Source organism: Notolepis coatsorum, assembly GCF_963971535.1.
Source record: "Notolepis coatsorum genome assembly, chromosome: 16".
NCBI lineage: Eukaryota > Metazoa > Chordata > Actinopteri > Aulopiformes > Paralepididae > Notolepis > Notolepis coatsorum.
This window is the reverse complement of record NC_140180.1, coordinates 674,604-694,898: the sequence shown is the minus strand read 5'-3', so window position 1 is coordinate 694,898 and position 20,295 is coordinate 674,604. Positions and strand designations below refer to the sequence as shown.

The 20,295-nt window shown below is 42.4% G+C and overlaps 1 protein-coding gene across 1 annotated transcript in view; it reads right to left on the bottom strand.

The window, feature by feature from the left end:
* zdhhc24 (zDHHC palmitoyltransferase 24) overlaps positions 1 to 4,180 on the bottom strand; it is a gene marked incomplete at its 3' end in the record, with an annotated part of 58,496 nt that extends 54,316 nt beyond the window's left edge. Inside the window, 5 exon segments of the mRNA XM_084331346.1 lie at positions 529 to 572; positions 574 to 778; positions 781 to 803; positions 3,098 to 3,451; positions 4,079 to 4,180. Of these exon segments, the coding sequence (XP_084187472.1) occupies positions 529 to 572; positions 574 to 778; positions 781 to 803; positions 3,098 to 3,417 (592 nt within the window). The 5' untranslated portion in view covers positions 3,418 to 3,451; positions 4,079 to 4,180.
* Positions 4,181 to 20,295: the final 16,115 nt, after the last annotated feature.

The window sequence follows — 20,295 nt, the reverse complement described above, 5'->3', positions numbered from 1 at the left end:
GGAGGTGGAGGGGGAGGATGAGGAGAGGAGAGGAGGAGGGAGAGGAAGGGAGAGGGAGGTAGAGAGAGGGAGGGAGAGGAGGAGAGAGGGAGGGGGAGAGGAGGTAGAGAGAGGGAGGGAGAGGAAGGGAGAGGAGGTAGAGAGAGAGGGAGGGAGAGGAGGAGAGAGGGAGGGGGAGAGAGGTAGAGAGAGGGAGGGGAGAGAGGGAGGGGGAGAGGAGGTAGAGAGAGGGAGGGAGAGGAGGTAGAGAGAGGGAGGGAGAGGAGGTAGAGAGAGGGAGGGAGAGGAGGAGGAGAGAGAGAGAGAGGGAGGGAGAGGAGGAGAGGAGGTAGAGAGAGGGAGGGAGAGGAAGGTAGAGGGAGGGAGGAGGAGAGGGGAGGAATATCACTTTTTGTAAAATAAAAGGTGACTCTTAAATTATTTTTTTTTAATTTAAAGAAGAATATATATTTTTCATTTTTTTTTATCATACTAAATCATTCATTCGAATTAATCGATACAATCGATTGATCGCCCGGCCCCACCCACCTGAGACCAGCATGATCCAGGGCACCAGCAGCAGCATGACGCTGCAGGGTCACGCCCTCCTTCAGGACCACGAGGAACACCTCGGCGTTCATCACCACGGCGTACAGAAGCCCCGCCCACATGAACAGCAGGCAGCTGACGAAGTAGCGGTAGTTGCGGAAGCCGACGCACTGGCCGAAGAACACGCAGTGGTGGTCGCGGCGCAGCACGCACACCTTGCAGTCGTAGCAGTGGGAGCAGCGCGGGGGGTGTGGCTCTCACAGGTGTAGCAGTACCTACAGACATCACGGGGTTAAATCATCACAGGTGTAGCAGTACCTACAGACATCACAGGGTTAAATCATCACAGGTGTAGCAGTACCTACAGACATCACAGGGTTAAATCATCACAGGTGTAGCAGTACCTACAGACATCACGGGGTTAAATCATCACAGGTGTAGCAGTACCTACAGACATCACGGGGTAAATCATCACGGTGTAGCAGTACCTACAGACATCACGGGGTTAATCATCACAGGTGTAGCAGTACTGTACCTATAGACATCACAGGGTTAAATCATCACAGGTGTAGCAGTACCTACAGACATCACAGGGTTAAATCATCACAGGTGTAGCAGTACCTACAGACATCACAGGGTTAAATCATCACAGGTGTAGCAGTACCTACAGACATCACAGGGTTAAATCATCACAGGTGTAGCAGTACCTACAGACATCACAGGGTTAAATCATCACAGGTGTAGCAGTACCTACAGACATCACAGGTTAAATCATCACAGGTGTAGCAGTACCTACAGACATCACAGGGTTAAATCATCACAGGTGTAGCAGTACCTACAGACATCACAGGGTTAAATCATCACAGGTGTAGCAGTACCTACAGACATCACAGGGTTAAATCATCACAGGTGTAGCAGTACCTACAGACATCACAGGGTTAAATCATCACAGGTGTAGACAGGCCTGTGTTTCCTCTCAAAGTAGTTTGGTGTCGTAGTAACTTCTCCTTCCAACTAGGTGACTTCCTTCCAGTGCTGACTGAGAGACAAAGTCACTTTGGATAAGAGCATCAGCTAAATATAAATGTAAAATGTATGTCAACGTGTGGCACTCTGCCAAACCTCTTTTCGTTGTACTGTACGTGTGCTGTATGACGACAATACGGCCATAAAATAATGTGAATCCCATTCCCTACCCACCTTCAAAACCGCTCTAAAAGAGCACCTACGAGAGGCTGCAATTCGAAACTGGCCCCTGTAAATGTCCAACCCCCCCCCCCCAAATGTACAGTTTCTTCCCCCTCAAATGTATATATTCTCTTTTAGAAACACTGTCTGTAAATAAACAGTACTGTATATTTGTATATCTTGTATGTCATAAATGTATAGATGTAACAGTACTGTATGTGTCATAAATGTCTAGATGTAACAGTACTGTATGTGTCATAAATGTCTAGATGTAACAGTACTGCATGTCATAAATGTCTAGATGTAACAGTACTGTATGTCATAAATGTCTAGATGTAACAGTACTGTATGTCATAAATGTCTAGATGTAACAGTACTGCATGTCATAAATGTCTAGATGTAACAGTACTGTATGTCATAAATGTCTAGATGTAACAGCACTGTATGTCATAAATGTCTAGATGTAACAGTACTGCATGTCATAAATGTCTAGATGTAACAGTACTGCATGTCATAAATGTCTAGATGTAACAGTACTGTATGTGTCATAAATGTCTAGATGTAACAGTACTGCATGTCATAAATGTCTAGATGTAACAGTACTGTATGTCATAAATGTCTAGATGTAACAGTACTGTATATTTGTATATCTTGTATGTCATAAATGTCTAGATGTAACAGTACTGTATGTGTCATAAATGTCTAGATGTAACAGTACTGCATGTCATAAATGTCTAGATGTAACAGTACTGTATGTCATAAATGTCTAGATGTAACAGTACTGCATGTCATAAATGTCTAGATGTAACAGTACTGTATGTGTCATAAATGTCTAGATGTAACAGTACTGTATGTCATAAATGTCTAGATGTAACAGTACTGCATGTCATAAATGTCTAGATGTAACAGTACTGTATGTCATAAATGTCTAGATGTAACAGTACTGTATGTCATAAATGTCTAGATGTAACAGTACTGTATGTGTCATAAATGTCTAGATGTAACAGTACTGCATGTCATAAATGTCTAGATGTAACAGTACTGTATGTCATAACTGTCTAGATGTAACAGTACTGTATGTCATAAATGTCTAGATGTAACACTACTGCATGTCATAAATGTCTAGATGTAACAGCACTGTATGTCATAAATGTTATGATGAATTGAAAATGGGGGACCCTGATGTAAACAAGACGAAAGTCTTTCTCTGGTCTGCATCCCCTTAACAATTGTATGCATTGAGCCGTACTGTATTGTACCCATTCTGCAATCTGTTAATAAAAATTCAATCAATCAATCAATACATTATAATCGAATCTAACGATCAACTATCCTAAAACAAACGAAGAAGGGCTCCGCTCTGCACACAGAGTGTATTCACCTCCACCCCTGGCCCACCATGCCGTCTCCTCCTCCCAGGAACACCCCCTTGATGCTGGGGTCGGTCCTCACGAAGAGCGAGGCGTTCCAGCAGATGTTGCCCAGCATGAAGTACTGACACAGCAGGTGCACGGCCTTCCACCAGGCGGACCAGGCCGCCGTCCTCTGGTCGCCGCCGTGCGCCTCCAGGGGCGCCTCGACCAGCACCAGGTAGCTCACCTCCCCCGTGATGGAGAAGACCAGCAGGGTGTTGAGCACCACGGGCATGTGGCGGCACACCCGCTCCACCCGGCAGAACACGCTGGCGGCGACGCTGGTCATGACTTTAGTGCGAAATGTGTTGTCCAGTGGAGACCTATGAATGAATGAATGAATGAAAACTTTATTAACAGATTGCAGAATGGGTACAATACAGTACGGCTCAATACACACAATTCAATTGTTAAGGGGATGCAGACCAGAGAAAGACTTTCGTCTCGTTTACATCAGGGTCCCCCATTTTCAATTCATCGTTGAATTGAGGCCAAACCATTGTATTGTTATTAAATGCACAAAGAAAATTGTTGTGCTACACTGAGTGATTTCATTATGGAACTATATATATATCTTTATTCTTACCCTATGAGGGGGGAGAGAGGTGAGGAGAGGGAGAGAGGAGGCTATGCAGGGCAGGAGAGAGAGAGACAGAGAGAGAGAGAGAGAGAGAGAGAGAGAGGTTATGCAGAGCGAGAGAAACAGAGAGAGAGAGAGAGAGAGAGAGAGAGAGAGAGAGAGAGAGAGAGAGAGAGAGAGAGAGAGAGAGAGAGAGAGAGAGAGAGAGAGAGAGAGCGAGAGAGAGCGAGCGAGAGAGAGAGAGAGAGAGAGAGAGAGCGAGAGAGAGAGAGAGACCATACCAAACGCTCGGTGGGCTCACTCACCGGCGATTTTAAAACGAACTAACGTTACACGTTTTTAGAACCAAAGTTCACAATAAAACACTCACCTTCTGATGTTTCCGCTATATTATTATTATTATTATTATTATATTGTTGTTGACATCCTCCACAGCCTCCCTGAGTTGTGCTGCTGGAACCGTGTGTTGTGTGTGACGTGGAAATGCAGCCCCCTAAACCGGTGCGTGATAATGTGTTCCGCCCACAGGGATTGATTGATTGAAAACTTTATTAACAGATTGCAGAATGGGTACAGTACAGTACGGCTCAATACAGACAATTGTTAAGGGGATGCAGACCAGAGAAAGACTTTCGTCTTGTTTACATCAGGGTCCCCCATTTTCAATTCATCTATTTGTGCAACATGCTGGCAGTCTACATAATTAGATTCGATTCGATTTAATTCAATTGTAATAATAATAATAATAATAATAATAATAATAATAATAATAATAATACACTTTATTTGTATAGCACCTTTCATACAGAAACTGCAGCAACAGAAAAAAGGGCATAAAATGAGCACATAAAGTGCAGACATATAAAATCACTTTCATTTTCACATTAGGATCTAACGTCATCACGCCAGGCCGCCTGATTGCTTTTACCAACGCGTTCGTGTTTCCGCGTCTGTGATTGGCCAGGTCATGTGACATGTACGCCCAATCGTGGGACCGCAAGTTTCTACACCGGTTAAGCTTAGGCGCTCTTTCGAAGTTGGTTACGGTTAGAGTTTGTCTTAGAGCAGGGCGATAGAACACCAGCCCTGATTCCAAACTCTAACCTTAACCAACTGCGAAAGAGTCGCCTAAGCTTAACCAGTGATAAACTAGGCGTTAGGTAGTTTGCAGGCTGTTAGACCCGGAAATAGGCGCAGAACTTGCCGTCCCACGATTGGCGCACATGTCACATGACCTGGCCAATCAGATCGCAAAACGGGAACCCGGAAACACGAACGCGTTGGTAAAAGCATAGACCCAACAGGCCACCTCGTTTATGGGTTGATTCAGTTTTAAATAGACAATAATAAAAAGTAAGACAAAATAGACAGAGTAAAATAGTGCAGTGCAATAAAATAGTAGAATAGAATAGATAAAATATATATATTTTTTTTTACAGTGCAATAAAATACTTCTGGATTACTGTTCAACAGTTCAAAGTTGTCTTTACCTTTACCTTTAATTGTATTGTCATCATGCAGCACAAGTACAATACAACCAAAATATGGTTTGTCATCCAACCAGAGTGCAAATATAACAGTAAAGTGCAACAGTAATATACAATGTACAGGTGATTTCAGTGGGTATAAAATATATAAATTTGTACCACTGAGCAATAGTGCTAATAATCAGATGTATGTACATAGTTGTATGTACACATGTACATATGTACAGTGATACAGGTATAAAGACACTATGGTAGTAAGTCATACTGGCCAGCAGGGTAACTAGTAAGAGTAGGTAAGGGATATGTACATATATAGATATAGTATTAATATGTAGAGTGATACAGGTATAAAGACATTATGGTAGTAAGTCATACTGGCCAGCAGGGTAACAGTAGGTAAGGGATCAGTGGAGGCTGCTGACCAAATTTTTAGGTGAAGCACAAATTATTATATTATATTTATAAAACATCCCCCAATGTGTGTGTCAGTAGTGGCTGGTGAGGTGAGTTAAAAAATTGGGGAGGACGGGAGATAAAAAAAATTGTAATAAAGAAGTACAGACACAGTGTGGTTATGAAGACAGCAGACAGACACTACAGTTAAAGACAACAGGTAGTAATTTATACCTTCGAGTAACTCTTGACACACACCTCACTTACACACATCACAACAATAGCTTAGTCAAGAAGGCAAATCAGGGGAGCTCCCGTAGCTCACCGCATATCTCGGCGCTATTTCTGCGTCGAGGAAAACCGTGCTCGTCACGGATCTGGGGGACACGAGTTCGATTCCCGGACCCGCCGTCATTTCTCAGAATGTCTTCCCCTGCTCTACATCCCATTTCAGCCTGTTTCTGTCGGTCATGCTTGACCAGAAAAGCAATAAACACTAAAAAATAAAGTAAAAATTGAAAATGGGGGACCCTGATGGAAACAAGACAAACATCTTTCTCAGGTCTGCATCCCCTTAACAATTGTATGTATTGAGCCGTACTGTATTGTACCCATTCTGCAATCTGTTAAATAAAGTTTTCATTCATTCATTCATTCACCACATCAATCCCACATGCACTCATTCCAGTACACACACACACACACACAGTATAAACAAACTATACTGCTGTGACGATTTCAATAAAACAGACCATTCTGAAAATGGGGGACCCTGATGTAAACAAGACGAAAGTCTTTCTCTGGTCTGCATCCCCGTAACAATTGTGTGTATTGAGCCGTACTGCAGGGACGTGCACAGGACTTTAGAGGGGCAGGTGCTCAAAGGCTGAAAAGGGCACTGGGCCTGTGCTATTTTTGGGGGCCCATACATCTCCATAAATGTTCAGGGCGGAGGGAATAAGTGCTTACCCTACAGACCCCAAGTCTGTTAGGACAGCAGACTCGGTTGGCACTGCTCAAAACGTACCTTTTTAAAATAGCTTTTAAATGAATTATTATCTTTATTTCATTGTCTTATTTTTCTTTATTTCTATACATTTTACTTAAATATTTTATTATAATTTGTATCATTGTTTTATGTAGTCTTTTTTATCATTTTATTTGTTCTTTTTTAATGTCAACATATTATTTAAATTATTCAAATGGAACTCAAACATGTTCCGTTGTGATGTCACCAGTGTTGGGCAAGTTACTTTTAAAAAGTAACTAGTTACAGTTACTAGTTACTTCTTCCAAAAAGTAACTAAATTACTTACTCAGTTACAAATTATAAAAAGTAACTAGTTACTTCAGAAAGTAACTATTGCGTTACTTTCAAGTAAATGTTTTACATAAACAACATACACAAATCTAAACTATTTTAATGTTGCTGTGGGACAAAGTGAGACTAGCCTCCAATCAAATGCCATGTATGTAGATATTATAATGAATATGTTTATATAGTGGATCATACAAATACAAACACAATAGATGTTTTGGAACTTTTGATATGTATTACCCCTCAACAGGCCACAACTGGGCAACATTAAATACGAGATTACTCGTTACTGAAAAAACGAACGCCGTTAGTAACGCCGTTAAAGGCCAACTTGCAGGTTGTATTTTTGTTCAATAAACAATGTGACTAGGCCAATGCTGACTTTCATGAAGAGGGGGAATTTTTTTTTCGAAATTGACCCAGTTTTAGCATTTTTATCAAACATTTTGTCGACCAAACCACAACCTCCACGCACATGCATATTTTAATCCATGGTTCATAACGTGCGTGTGTCATCTTAATGATGACGTCACACCAGGTACAGGGCAGCAGGGGCTCTGAGAGTCACAGGCAGGTAGTGGCAGGAAGCAAGGAGCCTTCTTGTTACTACTAGCCGAGGAGCTAGTCTCTGTTTCACCTAACACTATTGCTCCGTGATCATAGCCATTCATCTCTAAAGCTAACCACTATTTGTAAAAGCCACAACCACGTTACCATATTTGTAATAATGTAAATCATTGTGTCGTTGTACATATTGTGTGTATATAACGTTAGTAGCTAATTTAGCTAACGTAGCTTAGCTTGGTAGCCAGCATTCTCGAAACTCCTAACATGGCCCGATTTAAAATGGTTCTCTCCTCTTTGTATACCTTTGTCCTCACAAGTATTCTGCCAGGGAACTTATGGACACGACAATAGTAGTAGTTATAAGGTGTTTGAGCTTGTAACGTTAGTTAGCTAATAGCTATCGTGGTAGCCCGTTTCGTGACTGTGATGCACCGAGTGCTATCCGAGGGGGCTACTATCGTATCAACATCAACGTGTAGCTTGCTAGCCGGCATGATGCGTGTGCAGTGCTTTGCCCCACATGTCTGAGAAGAGGACCTGCACATTTTACTCGTTCCCAAAACTCTTTTACATGCACGACAGTAGACATAATGATAGCCAGAGCCATATAGCCAGCTTGGTACTATGACCCGGACGGGGATCAGGTGACAGCCCACAGACCAGTAGCGCTGCTGTACTGAACAACAGGCTGCCTAGTGGTAAATTTTACGACATTAAAAACCTTATAACTACCTTGTTTCAACCAGTTGTAGCTGGTCCATCAAAGTCTCCGACGATTAAACCCATTTGCGTCTTGTAAGGCGTCCATTTGGATCAAGGAAATAGCTTTCTGCACTCGTCAAACTCCATTGTAGTGGATCAGAAGTAGGGAAAGTTACCTGGAGTGACGTCACGGCCCTGCTAGCGTCTGATAAGCTTTTAGATTTACTCCATACATGTTATTCGTGCGTGGACCTTTTTAACCCTTTCTGAGTGGCATTTCCGGCGTCAAATGGACAAAAATAAATAATGAAATTAGATACCAATGATGTAAACTACCCATAATTGAAGAGTAGGGTTTAACCTGCAAGTTGGCCTTTAATAATAACTGGATGTCACAGGCCCTGTCCACACGAGAGTTTGGATTTAATATGACCGAAGTTTGAAAAAATAAAACTCCGTCCACACGGTGAACACAGGTGGACAACCGTGTATAACTGCGTACTCACGGGCAGAGCTGGAACCCAGCAACCGATACATTTAGTACAATGTAATACAATGCCAAAGCAGTAGGCGGCGATGTTGTTCAGACATGAAGGCCATTTCAACCAATCAGAAAAGACTGAACGCTCACTAAACTTCCTGTTCGGTCGCGATCTGCCATTAATTAACTGAAGAAGAAGAAGTAACGTTACCGATATGAAATGGATGTAAACGTTATTTAACAGATTGCAGAATGGGTACAATACAATACGGCTCAATACAAACAATTGTTAAGGGGATGCAGTCTGGACTGGGTTCCTTATAAGTTATAACAATAACTTGACAACACATGAGTTTAGTTTAGCTGCAGCTACATGTTTACTCTGAGCGTCAACAGACATCAGTCGATCACAACACTCTTCAACACAGACGATACGTTTTGAACAAAAGTTTGTTACAATCATTTTCATATAACGCTACTTGGGACAGCTCTGCTGTAAACACTGGTGTAGTTGGCTCTGCTCTAATCTCTCTACCCCGCGGTCTGCCGTGAACATGGGGAATAATTGCGACAGCTCTGCTGTAAACACTGGGAATAACCTCGGTTGCTATGCCCACACGCAACTGCAAAACCGCACAACTCCACCCTGGCCACCGGTTTCAAAAGACCGCGGTTGCAGTGTAGCAAATCCCCGGTTGTGTGTGGCCGAACAGTGCAACTGCGCACATACAATCACGGTTACATTAAACCCAGCGTTCGTGTGGACGGGGCCACAGTATGATGTCATAATCAAACATTCTAGACCATTTGTGATGTCACAGTATGATGTCATAATAGGACATTCTAGAACATTTGTGATGTCACAGTATGATGTCATAATAGCACATTCTAGAACATTTGTGATGTCACAGTATGAACATTCTAGAACATTTGTGATGTCACAGTATGATGTCATAACCAAACACTCTAGAACATTTGTGATGTCACAGTATGATGTCATAATCAAACATTCTAGAACATTTGTGATGTCACAGTACGATGTCATAATCAAACATTCTAGAACATTTGTGATGTCACAGTATGATGTCATAATCAAACATTCTAGAACATTTGTGATGTCACAGTATGATGTCATAATCAAACATTCTAGAACATTTGTGATGTCACAGTATGATGTCATAATAGTACAATCTAGGACATTTGTGATGTCACAGTATGATGTCATAATAGAACATTCTAGAACATTTGTGATGTCACAGTATGATGTCATAATAGACCATTCTAGAACATTTGTGATGTCACAGTATGATGTCATAATAGTACAATCTAGGACATTTGTGATGTCACAGTATGATGTCATAATAGAACATTCTAGAACATTTGTGATGTCACAGTATGATGTCATAATAGAACATTCTAGAACATTTGTGTACAGTATATATTCAACAATTAGATGATGTTTGTATTGTGATTGTATGACAAGAGGAGCAGAGAAGAAGGAGACAGAGACAATAGAAATGTGTTTTGAAGATGAGAAGAAGAAGAAGAAGAGGAGTGTAAACTTTCTCAAGGGTGGACGAAGCAAGAATTGTGGAGGGCAGTAATACGCCACGATGCGTCTACACTGCCGGAAATTCAAATAAGAAGAAGAAGAAGAAGAAGATCAGATCTCAGAAGACAAGTGAAGATATCACTTGTTGTTTCCGGCTACTTGTCTGTAAGCCTGAATATATTCTGTAGATACAATTTAAAATCCCCACATGGAAAAGGAAACAATGTCCTGTACAATCCTTAATAACCTGCGTCTGGAGGGAAGGTTCTGTGATGTGGTTATTAAAGTCAACAGCACTGAGTTTAATGCCCACAAGGCCCTCCTGTGTGACTGCAGTGACTATTTCAGGTAAGTTTAGCTTGGTTCAGGTTAGCTTGGTTAGTAAACAGATACCATACTGTACTTTCTGTAAACAGATACTATACTGTACTTCTACTGTAAACAGATATTATACTGTATGTCTACTGTAAAAAGATACTATACTGTACTTCTACTGTAAAAAGATACTATACTGTACTTCTACTGTAAACAGATAATATACTGTACTTCTACTGTAAACAGATACTATACTATACTTAAAAAGATAATATACTGTAATTCTACTGTAAACAGATACTGTACTTCTACTGTAAACCGATACTATACTGTACTTATACTGTAAACATATACTATACTGTACTTCTACTGTAAACAGATACTATACTGTACGTCTATTGTAAAAATATACTATGATGTACATCTACTGTAAAAAGATACTATACTGTAATTCTACTGTAAACAGATACTATACTGTACTTCTACTGTAAACAGATGATATACTGTACTTATAATGTAAACATATACTATACTGTACTTCTACTGTACACAGATACTGTACTTCTACTGTAAACCGATACTATACTGTGCTTCTACTGTAAACAGATACTATACTGTACTTCTACTGTAAACAGATACTATACTGCACTTCTACTGTAAACAGATACTATACTGTACTTCTACTGTAAAAAGATACTATACTTCTACTGTGCTAAGACCCTATAGGGGAGAGTGGGGTGAGCAGTGCCTTTAAAGCAAGGGGATTACAGTAATGCCCCCCAACTAAAATATGTACACATAGTTTAGGATGTTGTGCATCCCTGGGGACAATCACTTTGGATCTTAAATAAACTGTTTCAGAAATATAGCTTTAGAAAAAAAAGTGGTTTTGTGGCACAACTTGTCCCCGGTGCGGGGTAAGTTGTGACATTAGAGAGAATACACTGGGGTAAATTGTGCCATTGATTGTAAAACAGATCATTTTAATCTCAAAAGTAGTAAAAGCTTCATCTCCTTTCCAACCTGACGTATAGTCTTCCCCTGTTGCACCTCTTTCACTGCTCTTTCCAACTTCTCAAGAGGAGTTGAAACCCTGTCTGTCTTCCGTTTGTATATCTGCGTGGCATGATGGATTTTGGTCTAAAATTAAGAATATCACATAGTTTTAGTGATCAAATGTAAGAATACAATGTACAATAACAATAAAATACAATAAAGTAATATATATAGTTAATAATTATAAGTTGGGGCAACTTAACAAACAAAACATCTGGCACAACTTAACCCAGGCACTTTGGCACAAATCACCCCAAGCCTACCATTTTGAAAAAAATTCATCCCCCAGCTGTTTTGAGCTAGCATCATGCTAACTGTATAGACGCATGGTGTAGCTTACTAAAGCACTAAAACATGTGTGAACTGTTTTCAAAGTTGTCTATAATTGTTCAAACACAGCAATAAAAAAACCTTGATCATACAAATTTTACTTGAACTTAAATGTGCTTACCTCTCAAGCCAGGTGTCTCCCTTCTTTGCAGGTTGAGTGAAATGGATGCCTCTTCAAAAATATGTTGTCACATGACCAACTTCTTCTATGGTTTTATAGATAACAGGGGTGGCACTTCTTGCCCCTTGGCACTGCTTACCCCACTCTCCCCTACTTCTACAGTGAAAATATATTACTACTAGTGCTGTCCCCGACTAAGGATTTGGATAGTCGACTACGATTGGCAAAAAAAAATAAAAAAAATTTTATAATATATATATATTCTTTTTATCATTCCATTTGGGCTGTGGGGGGTGCTTAATGTCTGAAGGAGTCGACTGAAGGCTTGTTGTCCTCTGCAAAAGCATGCAATTGGTCCACTGATGGATACATCTTGATATTTGTCTAGTCTAGTGTGTTCATTAGATGGGTGAAATCCTCTTTCAGTGCCTCTGTGCCTGTTTTCTTAGGCAGTTGGCCTCTGGTATGCGTGCCATTAGCGTTAGCCACGCTTCTAAGAGGTTGGCAGTCGACTACGGCTCCTTTCGACCGATTAGTCGACTATTACTATTACTACTATTACTACACAGGACAGAATGTTGCTTACTGTTTACTCATCAGATATCTCTCTACTCTTCGTCCCACAGAGCCCTCTTCACTCGCTGGAGCGACTCAGAGAAAGCAGTCTACACTATCCCTGGGGTGTCCCCGGGTATGATGCAGCTCATCATAGAGTACTCCTACACACGCTTTGTGCTGGTGACAGCAGAGAACGTGGAAGAGCTTCTGGTGGCTGGAGACCAGCTTCGCGTCACTGGCATAGTAGGAGCGTGCTCTGACTTCCTAGAAGGCCAGCTGTCTCTGGAAAACTGTGTCGGCATCTGGAGGTTCACGGACATCTACTGCTGCCCTGACCTGAGGCGCAACGCCCATCTCTTCATCGTGTGCCACTTTGAGGAGATGTTGCGCGTCTCACAGGAGTTTGTGGAGCTGTCCCCGCAGCAACTGGTGGACATCATCGAGAGGGATGACCTGAACGTGAAGAGCGAGGAGACGGTGTTCGAGGCCGTCCTCCATTGGATCGACCACTCCCGTGAGGAGCGTAAAACACACATCCCTTTGCTGCTGCCCAAGGTAACTAATTGTATTACGGATACGCAAACATGGTTGCTAGTGCCTGAGCCACATTTATTTTTAATTTAATTTTTATTATTTAACTTTTTCTTGTTTGTCTGTCTCTTGCCAAGGTCATTATGATTCATGTTACTGTTATTATTGTTGTCGTCGCTGTTGTCATTGTTATTATTATTGTACTGTTATGTTCTGTTTTATGTATGAAAATAAAATAAAATAAAAACATTTATAAAAAAAAAATTATAATAATTGTATTACTGTGCATTACATTAAAACAACACTAGGTTCCCTAGTACAGTGGTTGTCAAACATTTGGGTCCAAACTGTTCCCTAGCAACAGAAACCGTCTACAACCGATGTCTAAGTTGTACCCGCTGTCTGCTTGTCTCTTCCCAGGTTCGCATGGGCTTGATGAGGCCTGACTACTTCAGGAGCAACGTCCAGAACAACCCAGTGGTGAGGGACAGCCACGACTGCAGGCCCCTCATCCTCAGCGTCCTGAACCCCCCTGACTCCGACAGGCTCCCAAACCCCCTGACCCGCCCACGCCTGCCCCAGGAGGTCCTATTGGCCATCGGAGGTTGGGGTGGCAGCACGACCATGGAGGCTTACGATATCCGAGCCGGTGGATGGATGGACGTGAGCGTTGAGGGGGAGAGTCCCCGGTGGTGCCACAGCACCGCTTATCTCCACAGTCTGGTCTACTGCGTCGGCGGCTGGGACCTTGGGGAGCATCTCAGCAGTGTGCGCAGGTTCAACCCCGTCACTCGCAGCTGGCTGCAGGCGGCTCCCATGCACTCACGCCGCTGTGCCCTCAGCGTGGTCGCGTTGGGCGGCTGTATCTACGCCATGGGAGGGTGGGACGGAGACGTGGACCTGAACACCGCCGAGCGCTACGAGCCTGAAACCGACCAGTGGACAGTGATCTCACCCATGCTGGAGCACAGGAACCATGCCGGGGCAGCAGCCCTCCAGGGCAAGGTGGGTGGAACTGAGGGACACAGGGTGCTAGATGAACACAAGGAATGTTAGATCAGAAATCATAAATGTCTTTATTGCCAAGTAAGCTTGCACATACAAAAGATGTGTCTGGGTCCTTTGGTGCATCAACATTAACACACAATTAAAGTAGAATGAAATCAAATGGAATATATAAACTAAATTAGAATATTCTTTCTTATTACAGGTTTACATCTGTGGTGGCTGCAAGTGGGGGGAGGCTCTGTTCACAGCTGAGTGCTACAGCCCAGACACTGACCAGTGGACTCTGATCGCCCCCATGAGCAGCAGGCGTAGAGGACTGGGAGTGGCTGCGTACGGAGGACAGGTCTATGCGGTAGGTGCACACGGAGACAAAATGCTTTATACTAGATATTTCTATAGATATGTATCATTTGACTTGCAATGCTTCTGTGATGCCCTCATTTCCCTAAGTGGATTAATACAGTGTCTGCCTGCCTGAGCCACACACTAAAACATTCCTCTCATGTGTCCTGTCCTCAGGTGGGAGGGGATGACCGTGGACACGCCCTGCGTAGCGCGGAGGCCTACAGCCCCTTGACTGACTCCTGGAGCGCTCTGCCCGACATGCTCACCCCCCGCTGCAGCTTTGGCATTGCAGTGCTGGACGACCTCCTCTTCGTGGTCGGAGGCTCCTCCAATGGCTTCAACTCCATCTCCAACGTGGAGCGCTACGACCAGAGCAGCGACAGGTGGACTGTAGCCGAGGACATGAAGATCCAGCGCAGTGACCTAAGCTGCTGCATAATGCATGGCCTGCCTAACATGAGCCAGTATGCTGCTCCCCGTGGAGGAGGAGGAGGAGGAGGAGGAGGAGGAGGAGGAGGAGGAGGAGGAGGAGGAGGAGGAGGAGCAGCAGCAGCAGGAGGAGGATTAGGAGGAGGAGGAAGAGGAGGAGGAAGATGAGGAAGAGTAGGAGGAGGAGGAGGAGGAGGAGGACGAAGAGGAGGAGGAGGAGGCAGCAGGAGATCCATCTAAGAACCTTAAACATTTATTAGACCAAAATAAATCCTAAGAAATTAATAAATTACTATCAGCCAAAGGTGGTGCATTTCTTTCTTCTAGTAATTCAGACAATATCGGTTTTTAGTTTGTGTACCCGTCGGGCTCTATGTGTGCACGTGCCTGCTTGCTGTGCCCTTGAGCAAGGCACCTCAGCTTTAACCGCTCCAGTGTTAGCTGCTCAGGGGCCAGTAGTAGAGTGCCTGACCATAGTGTCTTTATACCTGTATCACTGGACATATAAATGCATATTAAATCAAATCAAATTGATTTGTAAAGCCCGAAATCACAAGTTAATGTCCCCATGGGCCGGACAAGTCTTCTTTAAACTATTCAAGAAGAAACATCCCAATAAATCAAGAACAAAAAACCCACCATGAAATCCAAAATAAATCTAAAGTAATAAATGCAACACTCCCAGACATACCCCAGCGAAGGTAAGGAAAAACCTATATCAATAGGAAAAAAGCACCACAGGCGAAGTGGAGGAGAGAAACCTTAGAAGGGCCGTTCAAGGGACATCCCTTCTTGGATGTCGGTGATAATAGTGTTGCTATGGATGGGTGGAGAATAAAACAGGCGAATAGTTGGTATGTATGTACATATAAGATAAGATAAGATAAGATAAGATATTCCTTTATTGATCCCCTTGGGGAAATTCAGGCATCACTGTTGTGGAGCCTGATGGCCGCTGGTATGAAGGACTGTCCGAGGCGGTTAGTTGAGTGTCGGGGGGGAATGAGTCTGTGGCTGAACGAGCTTCTCATCTTGACTAGCTTGTCGTAGAGGGGGTGGTAGGGGTTCTCCATGATGGCAGCCAGCTTCCTTATCATCCCCCTCTCTGCCATCACCTCAAGTCTAGGTAGCTCGACTCCCACCACGGAGCTAGCCTTCCTCACCAGCTTGTTGAGCTTGTTGGTGTCCCTTGAGTTGATGTAGCCTCCCCAGCATGCCACAGCATAGAAGAGGATGCTGGCCACTACAGACTGGTAAAATGACTGCAGCAGTCTGTTGCACACATATTAGGGCTGACCCCTATTAGTCGATTAGTTGACTAATCGGTCGAAAGGAGCCGTAGTCGACTGGCCAACCTCTTAGTCGAATATAATAAAAAATAATAATAATAATGGGTCTCATTCCCGAAAATTTTTCAAATAATTATTCTGGAAGACTTATCTTGGAACCACTGAGACAGAATCAATGACAAGTTCACTCTGAGTCCCCAACGTGCTGGTAATATGTCTTAAGTGGCTGAAACGGTCGCACAAATGATATGATCTGATATCTGCTTGGAGAATGGCATTCTGTCTTAAACTCTAAACGCGCGTTCCCGTTCAGGTCATTTGCATACAAAACAACGCCTCCAGAGCTCCTTATAAGGCAACTAGTGACGCAGCTGTGTGAAAATGGAATGGCGGAAGTGCTTTGCGAGTCTTGCGAGCCATCAAAACTAGATTTGATTAATGTATTGGCATCATATACAGCTCGTGGTACACCTGCCGCAGCGCGTGCGCACACACACACACACGCGCGCGCGCAGTACTGTATATGAATGAATGAATGAAATATAATATATATAGCCTACGGCGGGCGTAATGAATGAACGCAGTATGGCTTATTATTCCATAATTAAACCTATACTGTTCATTCGTAGGCGCACACAAGACTTGTTATGGAATATTAATGCAGTCTATTTCCACCGATTAGCTTTAGTTCTTATTTATTTATCCACTGTCATTTCAGTGTTGGTGTATAGGCTATATAGTGTATTTCAATATAAGTTTAATTGATTAATGATATATTAGAAGGAATGCAGGTTTATAGCTATATCAACCCCCTCCAATGTACAGTAAATGACCATGGTTTTGTCAATATTCCAATGTACAGTTTTGCTTGTACAGTGTAAGTCTATCCCCCACCCACCCCTCCTACCCAATCTCCTCCAACAGTTTTTACGTCAAATGTACTCTCTTTTCTGGACTATTTTTTTTATCACAAACAGTAATGTATTTGCAAATCTGGTATGTCATAAATGTATAGATGTAGCAGTATTGATTGATTGATTGATTGAAAACTTTATTAACAGATTGCAGAATGGGTACAGTCAGGCCCGGACTGGCCATTGGGAGCACCGGGAGTTCTCCCGGTGGCCTGGCCTGCACAGATAAAAAAAAAATGTATATAAAAAAAAATATATATATATATATATATATTTTTTTTTATTATAATATATATATATTTTTTTTTGCCAGGCCATTGTTTTTAGTTGTGGCGGCGGCGCGGCGCGATAGTTTTTAGATAACCAGGTGGGTGGGGAACAACCAGGATTTCACTGTCTGCGACAGAGTTGGAGAACTATCTGACTCTCTCTCCCTCAAGCGGACACACACACACACAATGGAGCCGTGCTGCCGCTTGTGATTGGTGGAGGCGGGACCAGGCGATACAACTGATTGACAGTGGAGGCGGCGAATGGAATGGCAGATGGCACACTCCCAAAAGGAGTTGTTAAATCTGACATTACAAAAAACAATATGTGGTGGTTATGATTGGGGCTGAAGTTGAATAAACAATTTATGAAAGAGAGAGTCAAAATAATTCCAAGATAATTCAAAGATTACACACCTTTGCCACATTGGCTACAAACATAATCACTGCAAAGTTATCAAAAAAATAAGAATCTGATCAGACACAAGGGTTACGTTGTTGTTCCCTTTCTAATTTCCTCAAAAACATCTAGTCTAGTTAATGTGATCAATATTATTTGACAATTGATGCTTTTTGTTGGAAATTTCAGTCAGTGAGCTCATACTTTGAGCTAATTTTATAGTTAAAATGATTGAGACAACGCAATGCTCACCACACGTGATACATGTGTCACTATTCTGGCAGTGGCTACTGTTATTATAGTATTGTAATGAAAGGTCTGTTATTTAATGTTTGTCTACAGTGCATCAGTAAAGTGAATATGGTATTGTGCTCTTGCCTTGTTTGAATAGGTGGAGAGAGTGGTTAACTGTATTATAATAGTCAGTGATGCCACAGATTACTTGTAAAAGTAATCTGATTACTGATGACTGATTACTCCTTTAAAAAGTAATCTTAGTTACTTTACTGATTACTTGATTATCAGAGTAACTTAGTTACTTTGAAAGTAACTAGGTTACGAAGTCGTCGTCCCTGCTGCTGCCACAACATAAGAATGACAAAAAAAAATTAGTAAAATGTACTCAGTTTGAGTAAAATGTACTAATAGGGCAGGTAGGCCTATCTATAGATCTATAGATTTCACAAAAGATAAATGGTCAATAACACCACATGTAGGCTGATATGTAGCCTACCTTTGAGGCCTGCCCTATTCAGATATGGTTCTAATGTTCCTAGTGAAACAGGGGAGAGGGGTGAGTAAACCAGTGATTATATCTCAGTAACAGAATCTTCTCAAACCTCTTGTCAGAAAGTCTGTTCCTTCTAGGCGTGAGCACCAACCCTCCCAGACTAAAAAGCCGTTCCACAGGAGCACTTGATGGGTTGGAGTGTTATACTTCAAGAAAATGTTCTTTATGTTTGAAGGTCTATCCAGTATCTGAAGCTCATGCTCTTAAAAAACAGTCTATTAAACGGTACTGCTCCTCCTATGCTATTATTATTATTATTATTATTATTATTATTATTATTATTATTATTATTATTATTATTATTATTATTATTATTATTATTATTATTATTATTATTATTATTATTATTATTATTATTATTATTTATTATTGTGTGCTACTGACAACCTACATACTGCAGTATGGTGTTCCATGTTCATGAATAGTGCAATGCAAAAGATGTTTAACTCAAAGGTGGAACATACCTGCACTATGGCATCTGGAAGGCCTGCAGTCGTGTCCTGCAGGGGGTCCTTCAGAGCGAGGGTCTTCTGCATCAGCACTTGTGTGGGTAGTAAAGTTTAAATCCAGTAAAGAAATCCAGCTTTTGCTGTTTGGCTGGTGCACCTCCGAGTCCTGTAGAAGCCGATGCTTCGGCTTTGGGTTTTTTTCTATCCGTTTGGTCATGCTGTGCTGTATATTCCAGATGAGCGTCTCCCTGCTAGATCGCTATGTTTAGGTCAGCCTGATAATAACAATAACAGCCGCGCCCACCAGCATGGTACAACTCCGTGAGGTTGCGTGCTGTGACGTCACTCCCCAATACAAGGAAAACAGCTTCAAACGTATTTTTGACTGTCGAAAACTAAAGAAAATACTGCATTCCGCCTGCATTATGATGAGATAGTAACGAAATAGTAACGCACAGCCACTTGGACAAGTAACTGCAATCAGATTACTGGCTTGTAAAGATTAACGCGTTATATTACTATTTTCGGGGAAAAGTAATCAGATTAAAGTAACGCGTTACTTAGTAACGCGTTAGTGGCATCACTGGCTATACAGTATATGCAGTGGGAGTATATATAATATTGGTATATACAGCATTATTGTACATGCTATCATTAAGTTAATAATCATTAAATTAATGAATTAAATTAAATTCTAAGCCCCCTGCTGTACTCACTCTACACACACGATTGTGTGGCCAAGTTCAGCTCCAACTCCATAGTGAAGTTCGCAGACGACACGGTGGTGGTGGGGCTGATCTCGGACAACGACGAGAAGGCCTACCGGGAGGAGGTTGAGGTACTGGAACGTTGGTGCCAGGACAACAGCCTGCTCCTGAACATTGGTAAAACCAAGGAGCTGATCGTGGATTATAGGAGAGGACAGCAGGAGACACACACACCACTGATGATTAACGGGGCTACCGTGGACAGGGTGAGCAGCTTCAAGTACCTGGGGGTCCACATCTCAGAGGATCTGACATGGTCAACACACATAGACACAGTAGTAAAGAAAGCGAAGCAGCGCCTCTACCACCTGAGACAGTTAAGGAAGTTCAGAGTATCGGGGAAGATACTCCAGTCCTTCTACTCAGGAGCTGTAGAGAGCATCTTGACCGGAAACATCACTGCCTGGTATGGAAACAGCACGGCACAGGACAAGAAGGCCCTACAGAAAGTGGTGCGCTCAGCCGAGCGTACCACGGGTATTGCGCTACCTACCCTGCAGGTTCTATACAACAAGA